The sequence below is a fragment of the Pelobates fuscus genome, chromosome 2 (genome assembly GCF_036172605.1).
Source record: "Pelobates fuscus isolate aPelFus1 chromosome 2, aPelFus1.pri, whole genome shotgun sequence".
NCBI classification, from domain to species: Eukaryota; Metazoa; Chordata; class Amphibia; order Anura; family Pelobatidae; genus Pelobates; species Pelobates fuscus.
Genome location: NC_086318.1, coordinates 444,898,949 through 444,924,933, shown reverse-complemented (window position 1 = coordinate 444,924,933; position 25,985 = coordinate 444,898,949). Strand labels below are relative to the sequence as shown.

The following is a 25,985-nucleotide window of genomic DNA, read 5'->3' as shown; positions in this document are numbered from 1 at the left end:
CCCAGATACCTTATACCGCATCACAGAGATCTCTCTCCCCAGATACCTCATACAGGATCACAGAGATCTCTCTCCCCAGACACCTCATACAGGACCACAGAGATCTCTCTCCCCAGATACCTCATACAGGATCACAGAGATCTCTCTCCCCAGATACCTTATACCGCATCACAGAGATCTCTCTCCCCAGATACCTTATACCGCATCACAGAGATCTCTCTCCCCAGATACCTTATACCGCATCACAGAGATCTCTCTCCCCAGATACCTTATACTGCATCACAGAGATCTCTCTTCCCAGATCCCTCATACCGGATCACAAAGATCTCTCTCCCCAGATACCTTATACCGCATCACAGAGATCTCTCTCCCCAGATACCTCATACAGGATCACAGAGATCTCTCTCCCCAGATACCTTATACCGGATCACAGAGATCTCTCTCCCCAGCTCCCTCATACCGGATCACAGAGATCTCTCTCCCCAGATACCTTATACCGCATCACAGAGATCTCTCTCCCCAGATACCTCATACAGGATCACAGAGATCTCTCTCCCCAGATACCTTATACCGCATCACAGAGATCTCTCTCCCCAGATACCTTATACCGCATCACAGAGATCTTTCTCCCCAGATCCCTCATACCGGATCACAGAGATCTCTCTCCCCAGATACCTCAAACAGGATCACAGAGATCTCTCTCCCCAGATACCTTATACCGGATCAAAGAGATCTCTCTCCCCAGATACCTTATACCGGATCACAGAGATTTCTCTCCCCAGATCTCTCAGACCGCATCACAGAGATCTATTGCACCGATCACCAAGTAGCGCCCACCTGAGACCTTGCGCTTAGTTAAGGTTGTAACCATCCAGACCCCTCACCACCAGGTCCTGTTTTTGTATATTGCTTTATGTATTTATCTGGCTAACGTTCTGCTTTTCTTGACACAGAGACCTATGTTTTACACGTAAAGTGGGATCGTTTCCATGGGATTATGCTAAAGGCCAGCTTTCTCCTCATTTGCAGACAATCTTTGCATGGTATTTTATCCTCTGTACTTTTCCAAGCAATGCTACACTCGGCCGCCTCAGGGTAATCGGCCTATTTCAGTATTTATTCAGCTTGCCTCCCTCGAATCTAAAGAGTTAAAGTTAGTGAAATGAAGGAGTTAACAGGCTCAGTGCAGCCATTACTAATAAAGAGGATTGAATGGAGGTGAGCTTGTGACCTGGGCTTCAGGCATGAACTGGGCCAAGGAAGACAGAAACCGTGAGAGCGAGTGAGTGCGGCAGGAGGGGGAGAGAATCACGTGCTTGAGAAAAGTCCAAAGCTAGATTCCCGACTCATGTTAATCATACGCTTTATCTGAGGTCAATGCACTACCTGCAGAGCGGCACGTCTGAATGTGTGAGGGACAAGGGGAGGGGGCAGCTGGCACAGCGGCTGGAAGGAGAGAAGGAGGAGAGAAAGAATGAGAAAAGATATGGAATCAGTAACTAGCTCAGTTCTGGACCAAAGAGCAGAGAGGAGAGCAATGGCCGTGGAAACCAATGAAATGTTCCTGCTGTTTGCCCAGCTTTCAGCTCTTGGCTCTAGAATTGCCCTTTATAAAGATGCCCCCAATGTAGCATGAGGAGACAGAGGGCAGGAGGAGACAAGGGACATTAGAAGAGACAGAGAGTGTTAGGAGAAACAGTGGGCAGGAAGAGACAGAGAACATTATGAGAGACAGAGGGCATTATGAGAGACAGAGAGTGTTAGGAGAGACAGAGGGCATGAGGAGACAGAGATTGTTAGAAGAGACAGAGAGTGTTAGGAGAGACAGAGGGAATGAGGTGACAGAGAGCATTAGGAGACAGAGCGTGTTAGGAGAGACAGAGGGCAAGATGAGACAATGAGGATGAGGAGACAGAGGGCATTAGGAGAAACAGAGCGTTAGGCGAGACAGAGGACAGGAGGAGATAGAGAGTGTTATAAGTCAGCGTTAGGAGAGACAGAGGGCAGGAGGAGACAGAGTGTTAGCAGAGACAGATCAGGAGGAGACAGAGGACAGTTGGAGAGACATAGAGCAGGAGGAGATAGAGATTGTTAGGAGAGACAGATAAGTAGGAGACAGAGGGCGTTAGGAGAGAGAAGGCAGGAGGAGACAGAGGGCGTTAGAAGAGACAGAGGGTGTTAGGAGAGAGAGGGCAGGAGGAGACAGAGGGTGTTAGGAGAGAGAGGGCAGAAGGAGACAGAGGGTGTTAGGAGAGAGAGAGGGCAGGAGGAGACAGAGGGTGTTAGGAGAGAGAGAGGGCAGGAGGAGACAGAGGGTGTTAGGAGAGAGAGGGCAGGAGGAGACAGAGGGTGTTAGGAGAGAGAGGGCAGAAGGAGACAGAGAGTGTTAGGAGAGAGAGAGGGCAGGAGGAGACAGAGGGTGTTAGGAGAGAGAGAGGGCAGGAGGAGACAGAGGGTGTTAGGAGAGAGAGGGCAGGAGGAGACAGAGGGCGTTAGGAGAGAGAGAGGGCAGGAGGAGACAGAGGGCGTTAGGAGAGAGAGGGCAGGAGGAGACAGAGGGCATTAGGAGAGAGAAGGCAGGAGGAGACAGAGGGCGTTAGGAGAGAGAGGGAAGGAGGAGACAGAGGGCGTTAGAAGAGAGAGAGGGCAGGAGGAGACAGAGGGCGTTAGGAGAGAGAGAGGGCAGGAGGAGACAGAGGGCAGGAGGAGACAGAGGGCGTTAGGAGAGACAGAGGGCAGGAGGTGACAGAGGGCGTTAGGAGAGAGAGGGCAGGAGGAGACAGAGGGCGTTAGGAGAGAGAGGGCAGGAGGAGACAGGGCGTTAGGAGAGAGAGGGCAGGAGGAGACAGAGTGTTAGCAGAGACAGATCAGGAGGAGACAGAGGACAGTTGGAGAGACATAGAGCAGGAGGAGATAGAGATTGTTAGGAGAGACAGATAAGTAGGAGACAGAGGGCGTTAGGAGAGAGAAGGCAGGAGGAGACAGAGGGCGTTAGAAGAGACAGAGGGTGTTAGGAGAGAGAGGGCAGGAGGAGACAGAGGGTGTTAGGAGAGAGAGGGCAGAAGGAGACAGAGGGTGTTAGGAGAGAGAGAGGGCAGGAGGAGACAGAGGGTGTTAGGAGAGAGAGGGCAGAAGGAGACAGAGGGTGTTAGGAGAGAGAGGGCAGAAGGAGACAGAGGGTGTTAGGAGAGAGAGAGGGCAGGAGGAGACAGAGGGTGTTAGAAGAGACAGAGGGTGTTAGGAGAGAGAGGGCAGGAGGAGACAGAGGGTGTTAGGAGAGAGAGGGCAGAAGGAGACAGAGGGTGTTAGGAGAGAGAGAGGGCAGGAGGAGACAGAGGGTGTTAGGAGAGAGAGAGGGCAGGAGGAGACAGAGGGTGTTAGGAGAGAGAGGGCAGGAGGAGACAGAGGGTGTTAGGAGAGAGAGGGCAGAAGGAGACAGAGGGCAGGAGGAGACAGAGGGCGTTAGGAGAGACAGAGGGCAGGAGGTGACAGAGGGCGTTAGGAGAGAGAGGGCAGGAGGAGACAGAGGGCGTTAGGAGAGAGAGGGCAGGAGGAGACAGAGGGCGTTAGGAGAGAGAGGGCAGGAGGAGACAGGGCGTTAGGAGAGAGAGGGCAGGAGGAGACAGAGGGTGTTAGGAGAGAGAGGGTAGGAGGAGAGTGATAGAAAGAATCTGATTAGTGAGGGTAGAATGGGGAAAACAGGGGTATATCCACTAAACAGCCCGTTAAGGTACGCTGACAGCTGACACATATAGACTGAAACTGTCTTCAGTTAAAAGATACAGAGACGAAGAGAGTGCCGGAGAGAGAGATATGAAAGGTCACTCACTAATTTATAAAATTATATCCAAATAGCACAAATTCAGCTAATAAGCCAAGCAGTGACGAGATCTCAGTTACAGCTTGTTTTTAAAATTAACTATTTCAGCCCGGATTTTACCATTCAGAACTCAATTTACTACAACGCAGAGTTTGCTGAATTCACCACGATGAGAGAGACAAAGAGAAATATAATGCAATGAGAGTGAAAGGGCCCCCGGGCTTCCAAACTAGTGATAGGACCTCTGAAGAGGATGATTTGGGGGGAGAATAGAGAACGTGAGAGCACAGAGAGATTGGATAAACAGGGCCAAGCTCGGTAAACTAAGCCCCGCTGCGTGACTGGGCAGGAAATAATCAGGAATGATACGTCTCTGGTAGAGACCGCGCTGAGCCCAGCTATAATCTAATCATTCCTAAAGTGCTGGAATTTTCACTCTCTGAAAACAAGTGATAACGTTGTGTGTGATACCAGGAATAATACAGCACAGAAGGAGGTTGTATTCACTAAGGAGGAGATTGTCCCTAATAAAGGGCCATTTAACCCGAACAGTTTGGGACAAATTAAAATGAAATCTATCGCGGTGGTAACGCAGCAGCTACAAACAGTTTCATAGAATGACACCCAGAGCCACGGGACCCGAGCTCAGAGTTAAAGATTTCAAATCTGTACATAATCGCTAATTAATTTAATATCTATATTTAATTGCTCCCAGGAACCTCACACAACTCTTTCCAAAGGATGAACGTGATCATTTTGTTATAGTTTTCATGTTGTTAAAAGTATAAATCTCAAATAATTTACTCAATGGAATAATTAGAGAAAGTTCAATCTCTCAAGTCACGTTTCTCTGCGCCCGGATCCCTGGGACGGCTAGGGAGACCAGCCAGGTACAGGGCCAGCAGGGGACCTTAGGGAATAGAAAGGTTTTTTTACACAGTATATTGGTGATGTGTTAAAGGTGCAAATATTTCAATTACAATAAAAAATACTTAAAAAAAAGATTTATAAGCAATAGATTACATGGGTAACTGCTGCAGAAGGCTGACTCATCCCAAACCAGGAAGAGGCTGCACCGACCGGAAAATTCTTATTATGGGTTTTTCTCATGCCCATAAATTTCTTCTCAGCAGAGGGTTGTGGGAAATATAGTGCAGATTCACTGACCATGTAGGATGACTGGAACAGCGCAATAAGAACCTAGAGGCCAGCCGCTCTTCCAGCACTTATGGGCCCTTGTTGTGGTCTCCTGGCTTAGATCAAGGAGTTAGTTGGCAGTGTGATAGACCACTCTATCACTAGATGTACTCTGTCCATTTGTTTTTTCCCCTGTCGTTCGGTTACCAAACAAAGTCCTATTTCCCCCCTTTTTTTTACACCCCCTTCCTCCCCCCCCATGCCCCAGATTGCCAGTTGGCCTCCACCAATCGCTGCTTCCTAGTAGCCTGGAGTACTAAAAGTACCGCACCGGACACCATAAACACCGTAGTCCCTTAGCCGCCGCAGCTAGGTTGGGGTCTCGCTGTCCTCCACTCACCCTGGACCCAAGCCTTGGATCCAGCTTCCAGTGGGTGAACCTCTCCTACTCCAGAGAGTCTAGCAGGTATAGCTGTGTAGCTCTTATAAGAGCTAGTGATTATAGCCAGTATAGCAATCCGAAGCATGTATAGCTGGTATAGCTGGTATAGCTGTTCCCTACAACCACGAAACGAGGCTGTGTGTGGAGGGTGAAGTGAATTGATTTTAATGGGACCACACTTGGCCTTTTATGACAGTCCCCATGCAAGGGGTACTTCCACCTGGACCTGATGGAAGACTGTATTACAAAGTCACAGACCAATGACAACGTTGTTAAAATACATGACACTCCCATACATAATCATACAATCCCCCTCCCCTCTGCCTGAGAGATAATTGAGTCAAGTACTGTATTAACTCAATTATCTCCAGACACAAAAACACACATTTTTATAAAACTCAAAAAATACCTTTAAAACCTATAAAACCTCCACAAACACCCTAAAATCACACATGAACCTCATAAAAAGTATATCTCTGATAGCCCCGATCTGGGTGACCAACATATCCAAAAATCACCCAGATCAGGGGTTCCAGGATTTTCCTGGAAGTCTTAGTTCAGACTGACCGCATGCATGGTCCTATGCCCAAAATAGTTCCAGAGAATCAGGGCTTGCGGTCTGTCTAGTTCGGTAGTTTAAAAATGAATAAACTACCGAACATAGTCAATGTTCTTATCCTGGAGCTTGTTTCCCTCATCCAGACGAACGATTCCACCGAACAGTGCCCTTCTAAATTAAATACAACCGAACGCAGGCGATTATGGAAGTCCAGCGGTGTTCGGGAGTTTCTGTGACCAATTTTAGTTGCATGAGATTTATGCCCAAACACCGTTGCCTGCATTCATGCGAACAAGATGGACGCCACCTCGTGGTTGTCCATAGGAATTGCAGCCACCCAGACGAAAAATTAGAACACTGCGGTTAGAACCGTTCCAAGCTGTTAATAGGTGTTAACAAGCTCCCAGGTGGTCCCTGGTTCGTGCGTCTGTTCGGTTGCCGAACAGGATAACAAAAGGCACAAACAAAAGCCTTTTGCATGGCCCATAGTCCAGAGGCAGGAGGCTGGCAAACAGTGTCAATGTTACTTTTGCCACAACCAGATAGCTTGTTAACCTTTTTGACCCTATTAACTCACTTGTTTTCCTGGGTGGCCGCCATTTCGTGTGAGCGAATGCATGTGGTAAAGGAGATGGTGGCCCTTTTGTCTCACAAATGCAAGCAGCGGTACTCGGACGTCGAATATCTGGAACCCAAATCGGACACACTATACCGCAAACACTGTTAAACTTGTACCGCTGCCTGCTTCTTTCCCAAATATACTTGGAGAGCGCTTTCAGGCAAAAGGTTCGCACGAACAGACAGAAAATTCGCTCCCTAGAGCCAGGGAGGAACATTTGTTTGTATGCCCACAGGAATTCCCAAACAGAGACCGGCCACAGCCTATTTCACCCTAGAACTTTTTTGGGCTTCAACCTCATGGCCGGTCCGTCAAAACTGTACCCAAACAGATCCGAGCGCTATTTGAACCACTTGGGCGCTCGGATCTGGGCTATCCAGGGATATAAGACTTGTGGGGTTCCTGGGTAAATTTAATGTGTTTTGGGTTATTTTCTTGTGTGGGTCCCTGTAACTGAGAGATAATTGAGTTACCGGTCTTTGATTCAATTATCTCCCAAACACATGGACGCCGGGGAGGAGTTTGTATTGCAATGTCCTTGTTCGGGACTGTGACATAAACTTATACACCAATAGTAAGTGGTACAATATAAGGCACACATGGCATACAATACCTCCCCTCTGCCTGAGAGTTAATTTAGTCAATTACTGTATCAATTATCTCCAGGTGAAAAAGACACATTTTCTTGACATGCTGAAAATACCCCCAAAATCACACATGAACCCCATAAAAAGTATATCCCCTAATAGCCCCGATCTGGGTGAGCAACATATCCAAAAATCACCTAGATCGGTTCAGGGGTTCGGGATTCATATGGAAGTCTTATTTCTGACCGACCACACACGAGGCTCCTGCCCAGAATAGATCCATGAAATCAGACCGTGCAGCTGGTCTCTTTCGTGGACTTCAAAATGTAGCAAAATGTCTTGAATAGCTGTTCGTGGGAAAGCTAGCCGTGTGCCCCATGTTCGGAAGCTGGTTTTCACCGAACGCCACCTCTTTCGGATCAATTGGAATGAAACTAAGTGATCCTGGAAGTCTCAGCGGTGTTCGGACCGCTGAGTGTCCGAAAATAGTTCCATATACTCGTGGTGAAAATTACCTTTCCACTGGCTAAAATAATTGGGATTGCAATTGCAATTGGGACTACCGTATATGGTTCGTTTACCAAACAACCATATGGAACATTTTTTACCATAGTGTTCTAATTGTTCGTCTGTGTGGCCGCAATTCCTATGGACAACCACGAGGTGGTAGCCATCTTATGAACACAGGCAGCAGTGTTTGGGCATGAATCTCCTGGAACTAAAATCGGATACAGAAACTCCCGAACACCGCTGGACTTCCATCATCGCCTGCGTTCGGTTCTATTCAACTTAGAAGAGCACTGTTTGGTGGGATCATTCGTCTGGATGAAGGGAACAAGCTCCAGGGTAAAACTATTGACTCTGTTCGGTAGTTTGTTCAGGTTTTTTTTGGCGTGCCCCTTGCATTGTGATTGTCATAAAAGGCCAGTGTGGCACCATTAAAACTCAGTCTTCCTTCACCCTCAACAAAGAGTCTTGTCTCTTGTTGTAGGGAACTGCTATACCAGCTATAATCCCTGCTCCTGGGATTGCTCTTTGGATTCCAATACTGGCTATAATCACTAGCTCTTATAAGACCTACACAGCCAGACCTGCTATACTCTCTGGAGGAGGAGAGGTCCACCCACTGGAAGCTGGATCCTTGCCTTAGGTACAGGGTGGGTGGAGGACAGCGAGACCCCAGCCAAGCTGCGGCAGCTAAGGGGCTACGGTACCTATGGTGTCCAGTGCGGTGACTAGGAAGCAGCAATTGGCGGAGGCATCCAGTCGGGGTGCCAGGTGGTCCGTCACAACACTCGACGACCAAATACCGTTGGACGTTTTCAACAAAACAAGATGGCTGCCGCCACGTGTTTGTGAATACGAATCGACAGCCACCGAGTGAACCACTTAGAACAGTCAGAGTTGCGGCTAGGGCAAGTGTCAATAAGGTCAATTGGGTCAATTGGCGGCACACAACTGTTTTGGGTGGTTCCCCCTCCCAGTTATTCAAACATTGTGCTCTGCATTGTTTTTTCCTCAATAAATTAACTGTCTCATTCCCTCACTAATACTTGTCTAGTATTTGGGAGCGAGGTTGGAAGAGATAGTTATCCTCCCAGGATATTTGGGAGCGAGATTGGGAGAAATATTTATCCTCAATATAGTGCTTGGCTGGTGACTGTGGAGAAGAGACGGATCCAGGTTTGGGTCTGGATCCAAAGCTGGGAACCCTTATCTTGCCAAATCATAAATAACGTGGAAGTGTTCATTTCTATTTTTTCCAAGTTGTCTCAAATGGTTGGCCTTGGATGAATGAAAACCTGAGTTGACCTTGTCTTTTGTAGTTCTGCTACTGTACATCTTTTTACCAAGCTTTTCAACCAACATAAAAAGACATTATTTTGTTATATTTTGGCAAACACTGTCGAAACCTTGAGTCTATAATCCGAAGCAGGAGAACCGACCTATAAACAGGTAAATCAAATCCACCTACATAATGCAGAGGCAGATTGTTGGATTTGGGTAAATGTTCAGTTACAGAGAAACCGAGCTGATTTCATTTGTCTTGGATTGACATGGAGAACAACCTATTACATAAATATTTGTTTTCTTTGATTTAGCTCCCAATAACACACATGCACACGTCATAGTTACATGTGCGAAGACAAGCGTCTACAGAGATGCGTCATCAATTCCAAAGAGAGGTTAGGTGTGAGGACAGCGACACAATCAGAGGTCTATGAGATACACAAAGTCACTGTGTTTTTCCACAATATGCAGTAATTATATGGAAGATCCAAAACCTGTAATTGTACGGAGCTGTTTGAACTCCTTCCCCAGAGAAAAACTAGGACATGTCACTGAGAAGTTATTTGGGAGAAAGCTTTGTAGTTTTCTGACTTTAGCCATCTCATCCTGCCTGACACAGCGCGTATTGAGATGAAGAACGTCAGTATTGCCACACGATAATAACATATTGATCAGAATAAGAACATAAACCAAGCAAGTTATACAATGGAGGGAATGGTACACATAGAACAATGAGTTGGGATCAGAGGCCGATGGTGGAATAGTGAGATAATGAGAAGGACTGGAGATGTACTTGAGAGACTAAATGTTTGATTGTTTCTCGTACTTAACCATTGCGTTTCTCAAATCTTCCATCCATTGAGCTGTATAGTTAATAATGTACTGTCATGTCATTGAGATAATACCCTTCCAATTTACGTATGAAGTGTAAATTGATAAACCAGGCTTTACAGGGTCAGACTAAGCACCCTAATCACTTTGTAATAGTGCATGGTGCTTAGAGCACTCTGAGCCCAAACTCTTTTCTCATTGACTAATAGCCGCAGTGATTGGTAAAAATCTACCTGGGCTGTTTGTTTGGCCCCGTAATGTCCATTTTGACTCATATCCATTGTGTCTATATAGTGCGTGAGTGGAGCAAGGCGCATTTCAATATTATTCCCAATTCCAAGACACATCTTCATTCTACATTTTACCATCTGGGCAGCTATTACGTGTCACATGTATTGGAATCCTTACTAGACAGCTATTCATACTTTTAGCCAATCTGACTCATTAATTCATAGACAGATGAAAAACCCAATTTGAATGCTGATACTGATTGAAAAGCCCATTTTAAGCATTACATATAGCCTACTACAGCCCTGAATTCAAGGTGTCCATGGCACTCTGGTTGAAAACTGCCGACCTTGACAATCCTTTTAATTCCACATGAACATGTTATGATAAAAAATGACCAAACGACAGTGTTACCAATCTTCAATCCAAAGCAGGCAAATACCTACATAGCCACCTGATGGCCGTTCCACAATAACCACAAGTATTTGGCTAATTTTATGACTTCAGTAATGAGCCATTTCAGTGTTATTCACTAAACAGTGAATTGTTGAAAATTTTAAAATAAATTGCACACTTAACGCAAAATTACATTAGGTGGGAAGATGGCGGACCCGGAGAATTTGGCCATTTTGTCCGAACATTTGAAATTGCCTGGTGAATATTTGACAGTTCCCAGTGTAGTGTATAGCCCTATAGGAGAAAGACATATTTACTTAGTCATGCTTCTTCCTGAGCATACACAGGGATATTCACTAAATCTCTCTTATTCTAGTGTATGGATGTGATCTTGCCAGCAGAGGTTCATGGGATACGTAGTTTATGCACACCAGCAGTTCCATACCTATCACAGGGTGAATTGAAGTCCTCAATAGACTGATGGCAGCTATACCATGGAGGATCAGTCTGAGGCAGTTTGTTGTCTTCTATCTGGGTGATGTTCACAGACAGCTTCTCTCCGAGCTGAGAGTGGCTGCATCCTCTACGCACCACCGAACTTTCAAATCAAATGCACGTTTGTTATGGTGCCTAGAAACCCTTTTTAAGAGAGACTTGAAATCCTTATACCAGTAAGGATACAGCACCAAATGTATCAATTTTGGTTTCCCATATGATTGCGTAGTCGAAAGCTGTAAAAAATAAATCTATTTTAATGACATTGGGAACAAATCAGTCCATTGGTGATTGTTACACTCCACCAGAAAATCATTGACATTTGACCAATGTGTTTCACAAGCCTGACAATTTTATTATCTCAAAAAGTCTATACTTTATACAATGCCACAGTTCTGAAAATACAGAAATCTTTGATTACCCAATTGGTGTATAAAGTGGGTAGGATTAAAATTTGCGCAGACCCGGCAAAACTATGACGCTATGGCTGTACTGATTACATCGTGAGAGAAGAAGTTCATGACGACTGTTGAGCCAAAAGTTTAGATCTCAAAATGAGGCTATTATTGGTCACGGTCTGCTTAGTTTTCACTAATATTCTGTGGAGTCACTGCGACGTGTTGCCTTCCTCTCCAGCTCACGAGAGGTTAACAGCGGCCTCGCTATGTCAGTATTGGGTCAGCCCTCCATGTCCAGCTCATCCAGGAAGGCTGATGAAAGCAGAGAGAATGTATGAACAGATAGCAGGAGAATTCCCCCGTGGCATTGTGCATCTCCTGAGAAGCTGGCAGAGCAAAACAGGCTGCCCATTCAGAATGTCCCTTGGGTTTGGCAACATTCCCTGAGAAGGAGGAGAAGGCAGAACAATGATATATACATTCCAAGACAATGCTGCCACCCTAGCCAACCAATGGCAGACTCAGCTCCATCGGCATATCCTCTGCACTGGAAACTGCTCGGCTGGCTGTGCCCGGATCCCGGCTTCTGATTGGCTGCTGCAGGGAGGCAGTGGCTGGACGTCAGAGCTCTGAGAGTGGGGGCCCTCGGCATTGTTTTGGCTATTTGTAAATAGAAGAACATGTGTTATTAACCCTTCATATTGTGCCAGGCAGCAAGATAATCACAGCCCAAGCAGAGAATACGAGAATTAAGGAGGATCTGTAAGGGGTGCTGGTGGAAAAAAGCAACAGCTAAATGTACTGGAATTGCTCCAGAGAATTCTTCTGGAATCGGACCAAAATATCTTTACTGAAAAGAAAGAGACAATGTGGTGAAAACTTGTAGACTCAGAAACCCGTGTAATAACCACACCCATAATAACTCCTCCATAATAACCACACCCATAATAACTCCTCCATAATAATCACACCAATAATAACCACACCCACAATAACTCCTCCATAATAATCACTCCATAATAACCACACCCATAATAACTCCTCCATAATAACCACACCCATAATAACTCCTCCATAATAATCACTCCATAATAACCACACCCATAATAACTCCTCCATAATAATCACTCCATAATAACCACACCCACAATAACTCCTCCATAATAATCACTCCATAATAACCACACCCATAATAACTCCTCCATAATAATCACACCAATAATAACCACACCCCCAATAACTCCTCCATAATAATCAGACCAGTAATAACTACACCCATAATAACTCCTCCATAATAATCACACAAATAATAACCACACCCATAATAACTCCTCCATAATAATCACACCAATAATAACCACACCCCCAATAACTCCTCCATAATAATCACTCCATTAATAACCACACCCACAATAACTCCTCCATAATAATCACACCAATAATAACCACACCCCCAATAACTACTCCATAATAATCACACCATTAATAACCACACCCACAATAACTCCTCCATAATAATCACACCAATAATAACCACACCCATAATAACTCCTCCATAATAATCACTCCAGTAATAACCATACCCATAATAACTCCTCCATAATAATCACACCAATAATAACCACACCCATAATAACTCCTCCATATTAACCACACCAGTAATAACCACACCCATAATAACTCCTCCATATTAACCACACCAGTAATAACCACACCCATAATAACTCCTCCATAATAATCACACCAATAATAACCACACCCACAATAACTCCTCCATAATAATCACACCAGTAATAACCACACCCATAATAACTCCTCCATAATAATCACACCAGTAATAACCACACCCATAATAACTCCTCCATAATAATCACACCAATAATAACCACACCCATAATAACTCCTCCATAATAATCACACCAGTAATAACCACACCCATAATAACTCCTCCATAATAATCACAACAGTAATAACCACACCCACAATAACTCCTCCATAATAATCAATCCAGTAATAACCACACCCATAATAACTCCTCCATAATAATCACACCAATAATAACCACACCCACAATAACTCCTCCATAATAATCACTCCAGTAATAACCACACCCACAATAACTCCTCCATAATAATCACACCATTAATAACCACACCCACAATAACTCCTCCATAATAATCACACCAATAATAACCACACCCATAATAACTCCTTCATAATAATCACTCCAGTAATAACCACACCAGTAATAACCACACCCATAATAACTCCTCCATAATAATCACACCAATAATAACCACACCCATAATAACTCCTCCATATTAACCACACCAGTAATAACCACACCCACAATAACTCCTCCATAATAATCACACCAATAATAACCACACCCATAATAACTCCTCCATAATAATCACTCCAGTAATAACCACACCAGTAATAACCACACCCATAATAACTCCTCCATAATAATCACACCAATAATAACCACACCCATAATAACTCCTCCATATTAACCACACCAGTAATAACCACACCCACAATAACTCCTCCATAATAATCACACCAATAATAACCACACCCATAATAACTCCTCCATAATAACCACACCATTAATAACCACACCCACAATAACTCCTCCATAATAATCACTCCAGTAATAACCACACCCATAATAACTCCTCCATAATAATCACACCAATAATAACCACACCCATAATAACTCCTCCATAATAATCACACCCATAATAACTCCTCCATAATAATCACACCAATAATAACCACACCCATAATAACTCCTCCATAATAATCACACCAATAATAACCACACCCATAATAACTCTTCCATAATAATCACACCAATAATAACCACACCCATAATAACTCCTCCATAATAATCACTCCAGTAATAACCACACCCATAATAACTCCTCCATAATAATCACACCAATAATAACCACACCCATAATAATAACTCCTTCATAATAATCACACCCATAATAACTCCTCCATAATAATCACACCAATAATAACCACACCCATAATAACTCCTCCATAATAACCACACCCATAATAACTCCTCCATAATAATCACTCCAGTAATAACCACACCCATAATAACTCCTCCATAATAATCACACCAATAATAACTCCTCCATAATATCACACCAGTAATAACCACACCCATAATAACTCCTCCATAATAATCACACCAATAATAACCACACCATTAATAACGACACCCATAACTCCTCCATAATAACCACACCCATAATAACTCCTCCATAATAATCACACCCATAATAACTCCTCCATAATAATCACACCAATAATAACCACACCCATAATAACTCCTCCATAATAATCACACCAATAATAACCACACCCATAATAACTCCTCCATAATAATCACACCAATAATAACCACACCCATAATAACTCCTCCATAATAATCACACCAATAATAACCACACCCATAATAACTCCTCCATAATAATCACACCAATAATAACCACACCCATAATAACTCCTCCATAATAATCACACCAATAATAACCACACCCATAATAACTCCTCCATAATAATCACACCAATAATAACCACACCCATAATAACTCCTCCATAATAATCACACCAATAATAACCACACCCATAATAACTCCTCCATAATAATCACACCAGTAATAACCACACCCATAATAACTCCTCCATAATAACCACACCAGTAATAACTACACCCATAATAACTCCTCCATAATAACCACACCAGTAATAACTACACCCATAATAACTCCTCCATAATAACCACACCAGTAATAACTACACCCATAATAACTCCTCCATAATAATCACACCAGTAATAACCACACCCATAATAACTCCTCCATAATAACCACACCAGTAATAACTACACCCATAATAACTCCTCCATAATAACCACACCAGTAATAACCACACCCATAATAACTCCTCCATAATAACCACACTATTAATAACCAGACCCATAATAACTCCTCCATAATAATCACACTATTAATAACCACACCCATAATAACTCCTCCATAATAACCACACTATTAATAACCAGACCCATAATAACTCCTCCATAATAATCACACTATTAATAACCAGACCCATAATAACTCCTCCATAATAATCACACCAGTAATAACCACACCCATAATTACTCCTCCATAATAACCACACCATTAATAACCACACCCATAATAACTCCTCCATAATAATCACATAAATAATAACTCCTCCATAATAATCACACCAGTAATAATCACACCAGTAATAACCACGCCCATAATAACTCCTCCATAATAATCACACCAATAATAACCACACCCATAATAATAACTCCTCCATAATAATTACACCAGTAATAACTACACCCATAATAACTCCTCCACAATAATCACACCAGTAATAACCACACCCATAATTACTCCTCCATAATAATCACACCATTAATAACCACACCCATAATAACTCCTCCATAATAATCACACCAGTAATAACCACACCCATAATAACTCCTCCATAATAATCACACCAGTAATAACCACACCCATAATAACTCCTCCATAATAATCACACCAATAATAACCACACCCATAATAACTCATCCATAATAATCACACCCATAATAACTCCTCCATAATAATCACACCAATAATAACCACACCCATAATAACTCCTCCATAATAATCACTCCAGTAATAACCACACCCATAATAACTCCTCCATAATAATCACACCAATAATAAGGCACCCATAATAACTCCTCCATAATAATCACACCAATAATAACCACACCCATAATAACTCCTCCATAATAATCACACCAATAATAACTCCACCATAATAATCACACCAGTAATAACCACACCCATAATAATCACACCAGTAATAACCACACCCATAATAAGTCCTCCATAATAATCACACCAATAATAACCACACCCATAATAACTCCTCCATAATAATCACACCAGTAATAACCACACCCATAATAACTCCTCCATAATAATCACACCAGTAATAACCACACCCATAATAACTCCTCCATAATATCACATCATTAATAACCACACCCATAATAACTCCTCCATAATAATCACACCAATAATAACCACACCCATAATAACTCCTCCATAATAATCACACCAGTAATAATCACACCCATAATAACTCCTCCATAATAATCACACCAGTAATAACCACACCCATAATAACTCCTCCATAATAATCACACCAGTAATAATCACACCCATAATAACTCCTCCATAATAATCACACCAGTAATAACCACACCCATAATAACTCCTCCATAATAATCACTCCAGTAATAACCACACCCATAATAACTCCTCCATAATAATCACACCAATAATAACCACACCCATAATAACTCCTCCATAATAATCACACCAATAATAACCACACCCACAATAACTCCTCCATAATAATCACTCCAGTAATAACCACGCCCATAATAACTCCTCCATAATAATCACACCAATAATAACCACACCCACAATAACTCCTCCATAATAATCACACCAGTAATAACCACACCCATAATAACTCCTCCATAATAATCACACCAATAATAACTACACCCATAATAACTCCTCCATAATAATCACACCAGTAATAACCACACCCATAATAACTCCTCCATAATAATCACACCAGTAATAACCACACCCATAATAACTCCTCCATAATAATCACACAAATAATAACCACACCCATAATAACTCCTCCATAATAATCACACCAATAATAACCACACCCACAATAACTCCTCCATAATAATCACTCCAGTAATAACCACACCCACAATAACTCCTCCATAATAATCACACCAATAATAACCACACCCATAATAACTCCTCCATAATAATCACACCATTAATAACCACACCCACAATAACTCCTCCATAATAATCACACCAATAATAACCACACCCACAATAACTCCTCCATAATAATCACTCCAGTAATAACCACGCCCATAATAACTCCTCCATAATAATCACACCAATAATAACCACACCCACAATAACTCCTCCATAATAATCACACCAGTAATAACCACACCCATAATAACTCCTCCATAATAATCACACCAATAATAACCACACCCATAATAACTCCTCCATAATAATCACACCAGTAATAACCACACCCATAATAACTCCTCCATAATAATCACACCAGTAATAACCACACCCATAATAACTCCTCCATAATAATCACACAAATAATAACCACACCCATAATAACTCCTCCATAATAATCACACCAATAATAACCACACCCCCAATAACTCCTCCATAATAATCACTCCATTAATAACCACACCCACAATAACTCCTCCATAATAATCACACCAATAATAACCACACCCATAATAACTCCTCCATAATAATCACTCCAGTAATAACCACACCCATAATAACTCCTCCATAATAATCACACCAGTAATAACCACACCCACAATAACTCCTCCATAATAAACACACCAGTAATAACCACACCCATAATAACTCCTCCATAATAATCACACCAGTAATAACCACACCCATAATAACTCCTCCATAATAATCACACCAGTAATAACCACACCCATAATAACTCCTCCATAATAATCACACAAATAATAACCACACCCATAATAACTCCTCCATAATAATCACACCAATAATAACCACACCCCCAATAACTCCTCCATAATAATCACTCCATTAATAACCACACCCACAATAACTCCTCCATAATAATCACACCAATAATAACCACACCCATAATAACTCCTCCATAATAATCACTCCAGTAATAACCACACCCATAATAACTCCTCCATAATAATCACACCAGTAATAACCACACCCACAATAACTCCTCCATAATAAACACACCAGTAATAACCACACCCATAATAACTCCTCCATAATAATCACACCATTAATAACCACACCCATAATAACTCCTCCATAATAATCACTCCAATAATAACCACACCCATAATAACTCCTCCATAATAATCACACCAGTAATAATCACACCCATAATAACTCCTCCATAATAATCACACCAGTAATAACCACACCCATAATAACTCCTCCATAATAATCACTCCAGTAATAACCACACCCATAATAACTCCTCCATAATAATCACACCAATAATAACCACACCCATAATAACTCCTCCATAATAATCACACCAATAATAACCACACCCACAATAACTCCTCCATAATAATCACTCCAGTAATAACCACGCCCATAATAACTCCTCCATAATAATCACACCAATAATAACCACACCCACAATAACTCCTCCATAATAATCACACCAGTAATAACCACACCCATAATAACTCCTCCATAACAATCACACCAATAATAACTACACCCATAATAACTCCTCCATAATAATCACACCAGTAATAACCACACCCATAATAACTCCTCCATAATAATCACACCAGTAATAACCACACCCATAATAACTCCTCCATAATAATCACACAAATAATAACCACACCCATAATAACTCCTCCATAATAATCACACCAATAATAACCACACCCACAATAACTCCTCCATAATAATCACTCCAGTAATAACCACACCCACAATAACTCCTCCATAATAATCACACCAATAATAACCACACCCATAATAACTCCTCCATAATAATCACACCATTAATAACCACACCCACAATAACTCCTCCATAATAATCACACCAATAATAACCACACCCACAATAACTCCTCCATAATAATCACACCAATAATAACCACACCCATAATAACTCCTCCATAATAATCACACCAATAATAACCACACCCACAATAACTCCTCCATAATAATCACTCCAGTAATAACCACGCCCATAATAACTCCTCCATAATAATCACACCAATAATAACCACACCCACAATAACTCCTCCATAATAATCACACCAGTAATAACCACACCCATAATAACTCCTCCATAATAATCACACCAATAATAACTACACCCATAATAACTCCTCCATAATAATCACACCAGTAATAACCACACCCATAATAACTCCTCCATAATAATCACACCAGTAATAACCACACCCATAATAACTCCTCCATAATAATCACACAAATAATAACCACACCCATAATAACTCCTCCATAATAATCACACCAATAATAACCACACCCACAATAACTCCTCCATAATAATCACTCCAGTAATAACCACACCCACAATAACTCCTCCATAATAATCACACCAATAATAACCACACCCATAATAACTCCTCCATAATAATCACACCATTAATAACCACACCCACAATAACTCCTCCATAATAATCACACCAATAATAACCACACCCACAATAACTCCTCCATAATAATCACTCCAGTAATAACCACGCCCATAATAACTCCTCCATAATAATCACACCAATAATAACCACACCCACAATAACTCCTCCATAATAATCACACCAGTAATAACCACACCCATAATAACTCCTCCATAATAATCACACCAATAATAACCACACCCATAATAACTCCTCCATAATAATCACACCAGTAATAACCACACCCATAATAACTCCTCCATAATAATCACACCAGTAATAACCACACCCATAATAACTCCTCCATAATAATCACACAAATAATAACCACACCCATAATAACTCCTCCATAATAATCACACCAATAATAACCACACCCCCAATAACTCCTCCATAATAATCACTCCATTAATAACCACACCCACAATAACTCCTCCATAATAATCACACCAATAATAACCACACCCATAATAACTCCTCCATAATAATCACTCCAGTAATAACCACACCCATAATAACTCCTCCATAATAATCACACCAATAATAACCACACCCCCAATAACTCCTCCATAATAATCACACCATTAATAACCACACCCACAATAACTCCTCCATAATAATCACACCAATAATAACCACACCCATAATAACTCCTCCATAATAATCACTCCAGTAATAACCATACCCATAATAACTCCTCCATAATAATCACACCAATAATAACCACACCCATAATAACTCCTCCATATTAACCACACCAGTAATAACCACACCCATAATAACTCCTCCATATTAACCACACCAGTAATAACCACACCCATAATAACTCCTCCATAATAATCACACCAATAATAACCACACCCACAATAACTCCTCCATAATAATCACACCAGTAATAACCACACCCATAATAACTCCTCCATAATAATCACACCAGTAATAACCACACCCATAATAACTCCTCCATAATAATCACACCAATAATAACCACACCCATAATAACTCCTCCATAATAATCACACCAGTAATAACCACACCCATAATAACTCCTCCATAATAATCACAACAGTAATAACCACACCCACAATAACTCCTCCATAATAATCAATCCAGTAATAACCACACCCATAATAACTCCTCCATAATAATCACACCAATAATAACCACACCCACAATAACTCCTCCATAATAATCACTCCAGTAATAACCACACCCACAATAACTCCTCCATAATAATCACACCATTAATAACCACACCCACAATAACTCCTCCATAATAATCACACCAATAATAACCACACCCATAATAACTCCTCCATAATAATCACTCCAGTAATAACCACACCAGTAATAACCACACCCATAATAACTCCTCCATAATAATCACACCAATAATAACCACACCCATAATAACTCCTCCATATTAACCACACCAGTAATAACCACACCCACAATAACTCCTCCATAATAATCACACCAATAATAACCACACCCATAATAACTCCTCCATAATAATCACTCCAGTAATAACCACACCAGTAATAACCACACCCATAATAACTCCTCCATAATAATCACACCAATAATAACCACACCCATAATAACTCCTCCATATTAACCACACCAGTAATAACCACACCCACAATAACTCCTCCATAATAATCACACCAATAATAACCACACCCATAATAACTCCTCCATAATAACCACACCATTAATAACCACACCCACAATAACTCCTCCATAATAATCACTCCAGTAATAACCACACCCACAATAACTCCTCCATAATAATCACACCAATAATAACCACACCCATAATAACTCCTCCATAATAACCACACCATTAATAACCACACCCACAATAACTCCTCCATAATAATCACACCAATAATAACCACACCCATAATAACTCCTCCATATTAACCACACCAGTAATAACCACACCCACAATAACTCCTCCATAATAATCACACCAATAATAACCACACCCATAATAACTCCTCCATAATAATCACTCCAGTAATAACCACACCAGTAATAACCACACCCATAATAACTCCTCCATAATAATCACACCAATAATAACCACACCCATAATAACTCCTCCATATTAACCACACCAGTAATAACCACACCCACAATAACTCCTCCATAATAATCACACCAATAATAACCACACCCATAATAACTCCTCCATAATAACCACACCATTAATAACCACACCCACAATAACTCCTCCATAATAATCACTCCAGTAATAACCACACCCACAATAACTCCTCCATAATAATCACACCAATAATAACCACACCCATAATAACTCCTCCATAATAACCACACCATTAATAACCACACCCACAATAACTCCTCCATAATAATCACACCAATAATAACCACACCCATAATAACTCCTCCATAATAATCACACCAATAATAACCACACCCATAATAACTCCTCCATAATATCACACCATTAATAACCACACCCACAATAACTCCTCCATAATAATCACACCAATAATAACCACACCCATAATAACTCCTCCATAATAACCACACCATTAATAACCACACCCACAATAACTCCTCCATAATAATCACACCATTAATAACCACACCCACAATAACTCCTCCATAATAATCACACCAATAATAACCAGACACCCTACTGGCCATCATCTCTGTCTGTCTATCACCCTATTGTCCATTAATGCTGTCTGTCTATCACCCTGTTGTCCATTAATGCTGTCTGTCTATCACCCTATTGGCCATTAATGCTGCCTGTCTATCACCCTATTGGCCATTAACTCTGTTTATCTATTATCCGATTGGCCATTATCTTTTTCTGTCTATCACCCTTTTGGCCATTAACTCTGTCTCTTCCCAACTGGCATAGCATTGTGGGTGTCATACGGCAGATGGGGATCTACCTTTTGGCCACTCTTGCACTAAAGGGGGACCAAACTAATTTCATGCACCAGTGCCCTCTCTGCATTCATTCCACCATGGAACCAAATGCTTTAGCTATCTCCTCGAATAACCACATCCTCAATAACCCATGCATAATAACCCCACCAGTATAGCCCCTCCTCTATCTTGTCAATTTCTCCTGTGTATTCTTATCACTGCACTGTCTGCGAGACCTCCTGTTGTCTGTCTTATCACTGCACTGTCTGCGAGACCTCCTGTTGTCTGTCTTATCACTGCACTGTCTGCGAGACCTCCTGTTGTCTGTCTTATCACTGCACTGTCTGCGAGACCTCCTGTTGTCTGTCTTATCACTGCACTGTCTGCGAGACCTCCTGTTGTCTATCTTATCACTGCACTGTCTCTGAGACCTCCTGTTGTCTGTCTTATCACTGCACTGTCTCTGAGACCTTTCAGTGAATGTGCATGCCCTTCGCTGTCACCCACCTCAGTACATACAGCTGTATTGTCGTGTGGTCACCTTGTCACAGACGCAGGTAACGGATGTTACTAAAGACATTTTCTTCTAATGCTTTTGTCTTTTTTCGATGGGATCTTCCTCTGCTCCTTCTGGTACAAGTGACCACGCATTGTACCCCTGTACTGCAAGGACAGAATGGCTAGGTTAGTGCACACAGCCAGCATTAACAATGAAACGTATCACAATCTGCACTGGTTATAATGCTGGACTATTATTGGAATCACAGTGTAGGGCCACCAATATGGGAAAGTTGGTAATCCTCAACAAGAAATGGTAATTTCATGATTCAAGCAACAGTAACACTTTAACTGTTATAGAGAAATAATAATTTAAAGAAAGTTAAATATATGTAAATGTTATGGAACCTGTCCATTTTTACCTACATAATTCCAGAAAGCAGTGTTTTATTGCACAGAGTGCATTGTCTAGGGGAGTGAGTATTCCTTGTTCCTGTAAGAGACAGGTGTCTATTGCCCTCACACATGATGGGAGGATGTTACATAATATCACATCCTGTCCCCTTCCATGATGAGCTGTTATGAGCCTGTGGTGAGCTCAAAGAAAAAAAATCTTTCATTCAACATTCACTTTCCTATTATATGTTTTGTGCTCTGTGCCCAAAAAGGAGGGAGAATATTTAGAGTGTGCTCCTCTTGTATCAAGTCTACACCTAACCATGAGCCAGTACCATCAACGGGCGCCCCTAAGGTGGTTTCTGGTACAGGACTGATAGTCGACCGTAGCCATGCTATGTACAGCAGCTGCATTTTGCTCTATATTTAGGGCAAATATTCCTGTGAAAGCTCATTTTATGTAAGGTGTTTTATTGCTGCCCCCTCTAGGTGCCACCTGTGCCACCAGTGGGCTTTCTAGGTGCCACCAGTGGGCTTACTGATTCCCCGGGTAACCCTAATCTTACTGTACTGGGAACATTACTGGACCCTGAGTCATTAGAGCCCTGAGTATTGCACTGTCATTAATTTCTCAACTTCATGAGAAGATCCATTCCCCACGTCACTCTCCCCTTCCAGTTCTGCTAATGTCCCACCCTGTCGTTGGCTCTTCTGCCCCATGCTGCCCTTCATATTGAGCTTCAGAATAACTTGGCCCTAAATAAATGCTGATAATAATTAGAGTCAACATTTGAAAAACAAATCTGCTCCGCTCATAACCCAACCTGAAAAAGGACCGTTTATACTTTAAGAAGACAATGCAGCACAGTGATCCATCACCAGCTTTGGAGAAGCCCACTACACCCCATCATTCAGAGAGCCCTCTCTTGCTGCCACAGTCTCAGCAATTCAAGGTTTGAGATAATTTCATCTGGATCTTAGACTTTCTGTCCAGAATTATTATGAATGTATTGATTCCTTTTTTTTTATTTTTTTGTAAAGGTCCGCTTTCATCCTGTGCTAACTGAAATGACTACAAAATGTTTTGAATCATTTAAGTTTTTATGTAATTTTCAGATGTTTCAAAGTTTTAAGCACAGCAGCTTTTCCTCAAAAAATATGTACTTTTTTATATTTGTATCTAATATTTTATTAATTTTTGTCTTAGACCGTTCTAAGCTTTATATTTTAAGCAGATATATCCTGTGACTGGGATCTGGAAATGTTCTAAGTCTTTTTGATTTCTGAAATCCTCCCCTCTATTACGTTAGAACGGTTTGTCACGTTGAATAAATGAAACTGACGGTCTTTTTTTAAAATAGATCTTATATTTTTGAGGTTTAAAATAAAATGTAATGAAGTGATTCTTAATTTGTCACAGTAGTGATTGACTCACGTATGTGTTAAATCATTCCTGTGTCTGTAATTAAGTCTTTAATTGGATTTACAAAATTCCAGCTATACTCACGGTCTTATAGACTTGTTGATTACAAACATAAAACACAAGATTGTAAAACATAAAACACAAGATTGTAATGTTGCTGTTTTTTCTTATTTAACATGCATACCATTTATGTCATCTTTTCAAACTCCTTCTGGCCACTTAAAACAAACATTTTAACCCTTGTGTAACTCCAGCTGCGGTGATCCACTAGAGCATTCTGGTAACAGCTGGCAGGACGTTCTTCATTGATCACTATTTAAAATGAATATTTTATACATTCCTGGCTGTCAGAATGTCCACTGTTAGCAGAAAATTCAAGATCGCCTGCCACTCAGTTCTCCTGTTTTTTAATTTAATAAAATTCTCATTGGAAAACAATGTGAGTTTAAAAGCAGCTATGTTGTGTATTTTCTTTTATACCACTCCCCCCCCCCCCCTTTTCTTGGTTATACTCCCTCCTTTGCCACTTGCCTTTATTTATAATTATAATTATTATTATTATTATTATTTATATAGCGCCAACAAATTCCGCAGCGCTTCCTTCAGCCAGATCTCCATATCCATATAGCTGTTTTAATCAACTCTCCCCATATGTGTGGGTTCCCGTTTAATGATGCATTGTTTAGTAAATATGATTGGCAACTGAAACAAGTTTGTTTAAGCTCCGTCCATTGTCAAGTTTTGTCGGCTTCCCTGCTAAGCATAAGGAACAATAGTCTGTGTGTATTTTTATGAAAATTATAGCACTCCGGAACAAGATTCAGATACAGCGGACTATTCTGAAGAAGAATACGTTACTTTTGGTGACAGTTGCTTTAACTGTCAGTTTTGTCTGCCACCGGCTCTTTAGACTGGCCAGTACCTTTCATTTCCGAAGAACTCTTCCTGGCACCATCTGTAGATGTGGGGATAATTGTTTTTTTGGTCAGTCCTATTGAGTTGCCGGAGTTAAAATGTGTTTTATTTTGCTATATATTGCTTAGAGCAAAACTCAACTGAAAGTATTTTCTAGGTTTCT

General features: G+C 41.3%; 1 protein-coding gene across 2 annotated transcripts in view; it reads right to left on the bottom strand.

Moving 5' to 3' along the window:
* Positions 1-11,284: 11,284 nt before the first annotated feature.
* Positions 11,285-25,985, bottom strand: part of VEGFA (vascular endothelial growth factor A) — a 62,641-nt gene continuing 47,940 nt past the window's right edge. Inside the window, exons 6-7 of one of the 2 annotated variants that reach the window (XM_063444143.1) lie at positions 23,098-23,253; positions 11,285-12,153 (exon numbers count right to left, since the gene is read on the bottom strand). In XM_063444143.1, coding sequence (XP_063300213.1) covers positions 23,136-23,253 — 118 coding nt within the window. In that variant the 3' untranslated portion in view covers positions 11,285-12,153; positions 23,098-23,135. The remainder of the gene's footprint in view (positions 12,154-23,097; positions 23,254-25,985) is intronic. The other variant, XM_063444142.1, reaches the window with a different exon arrangement.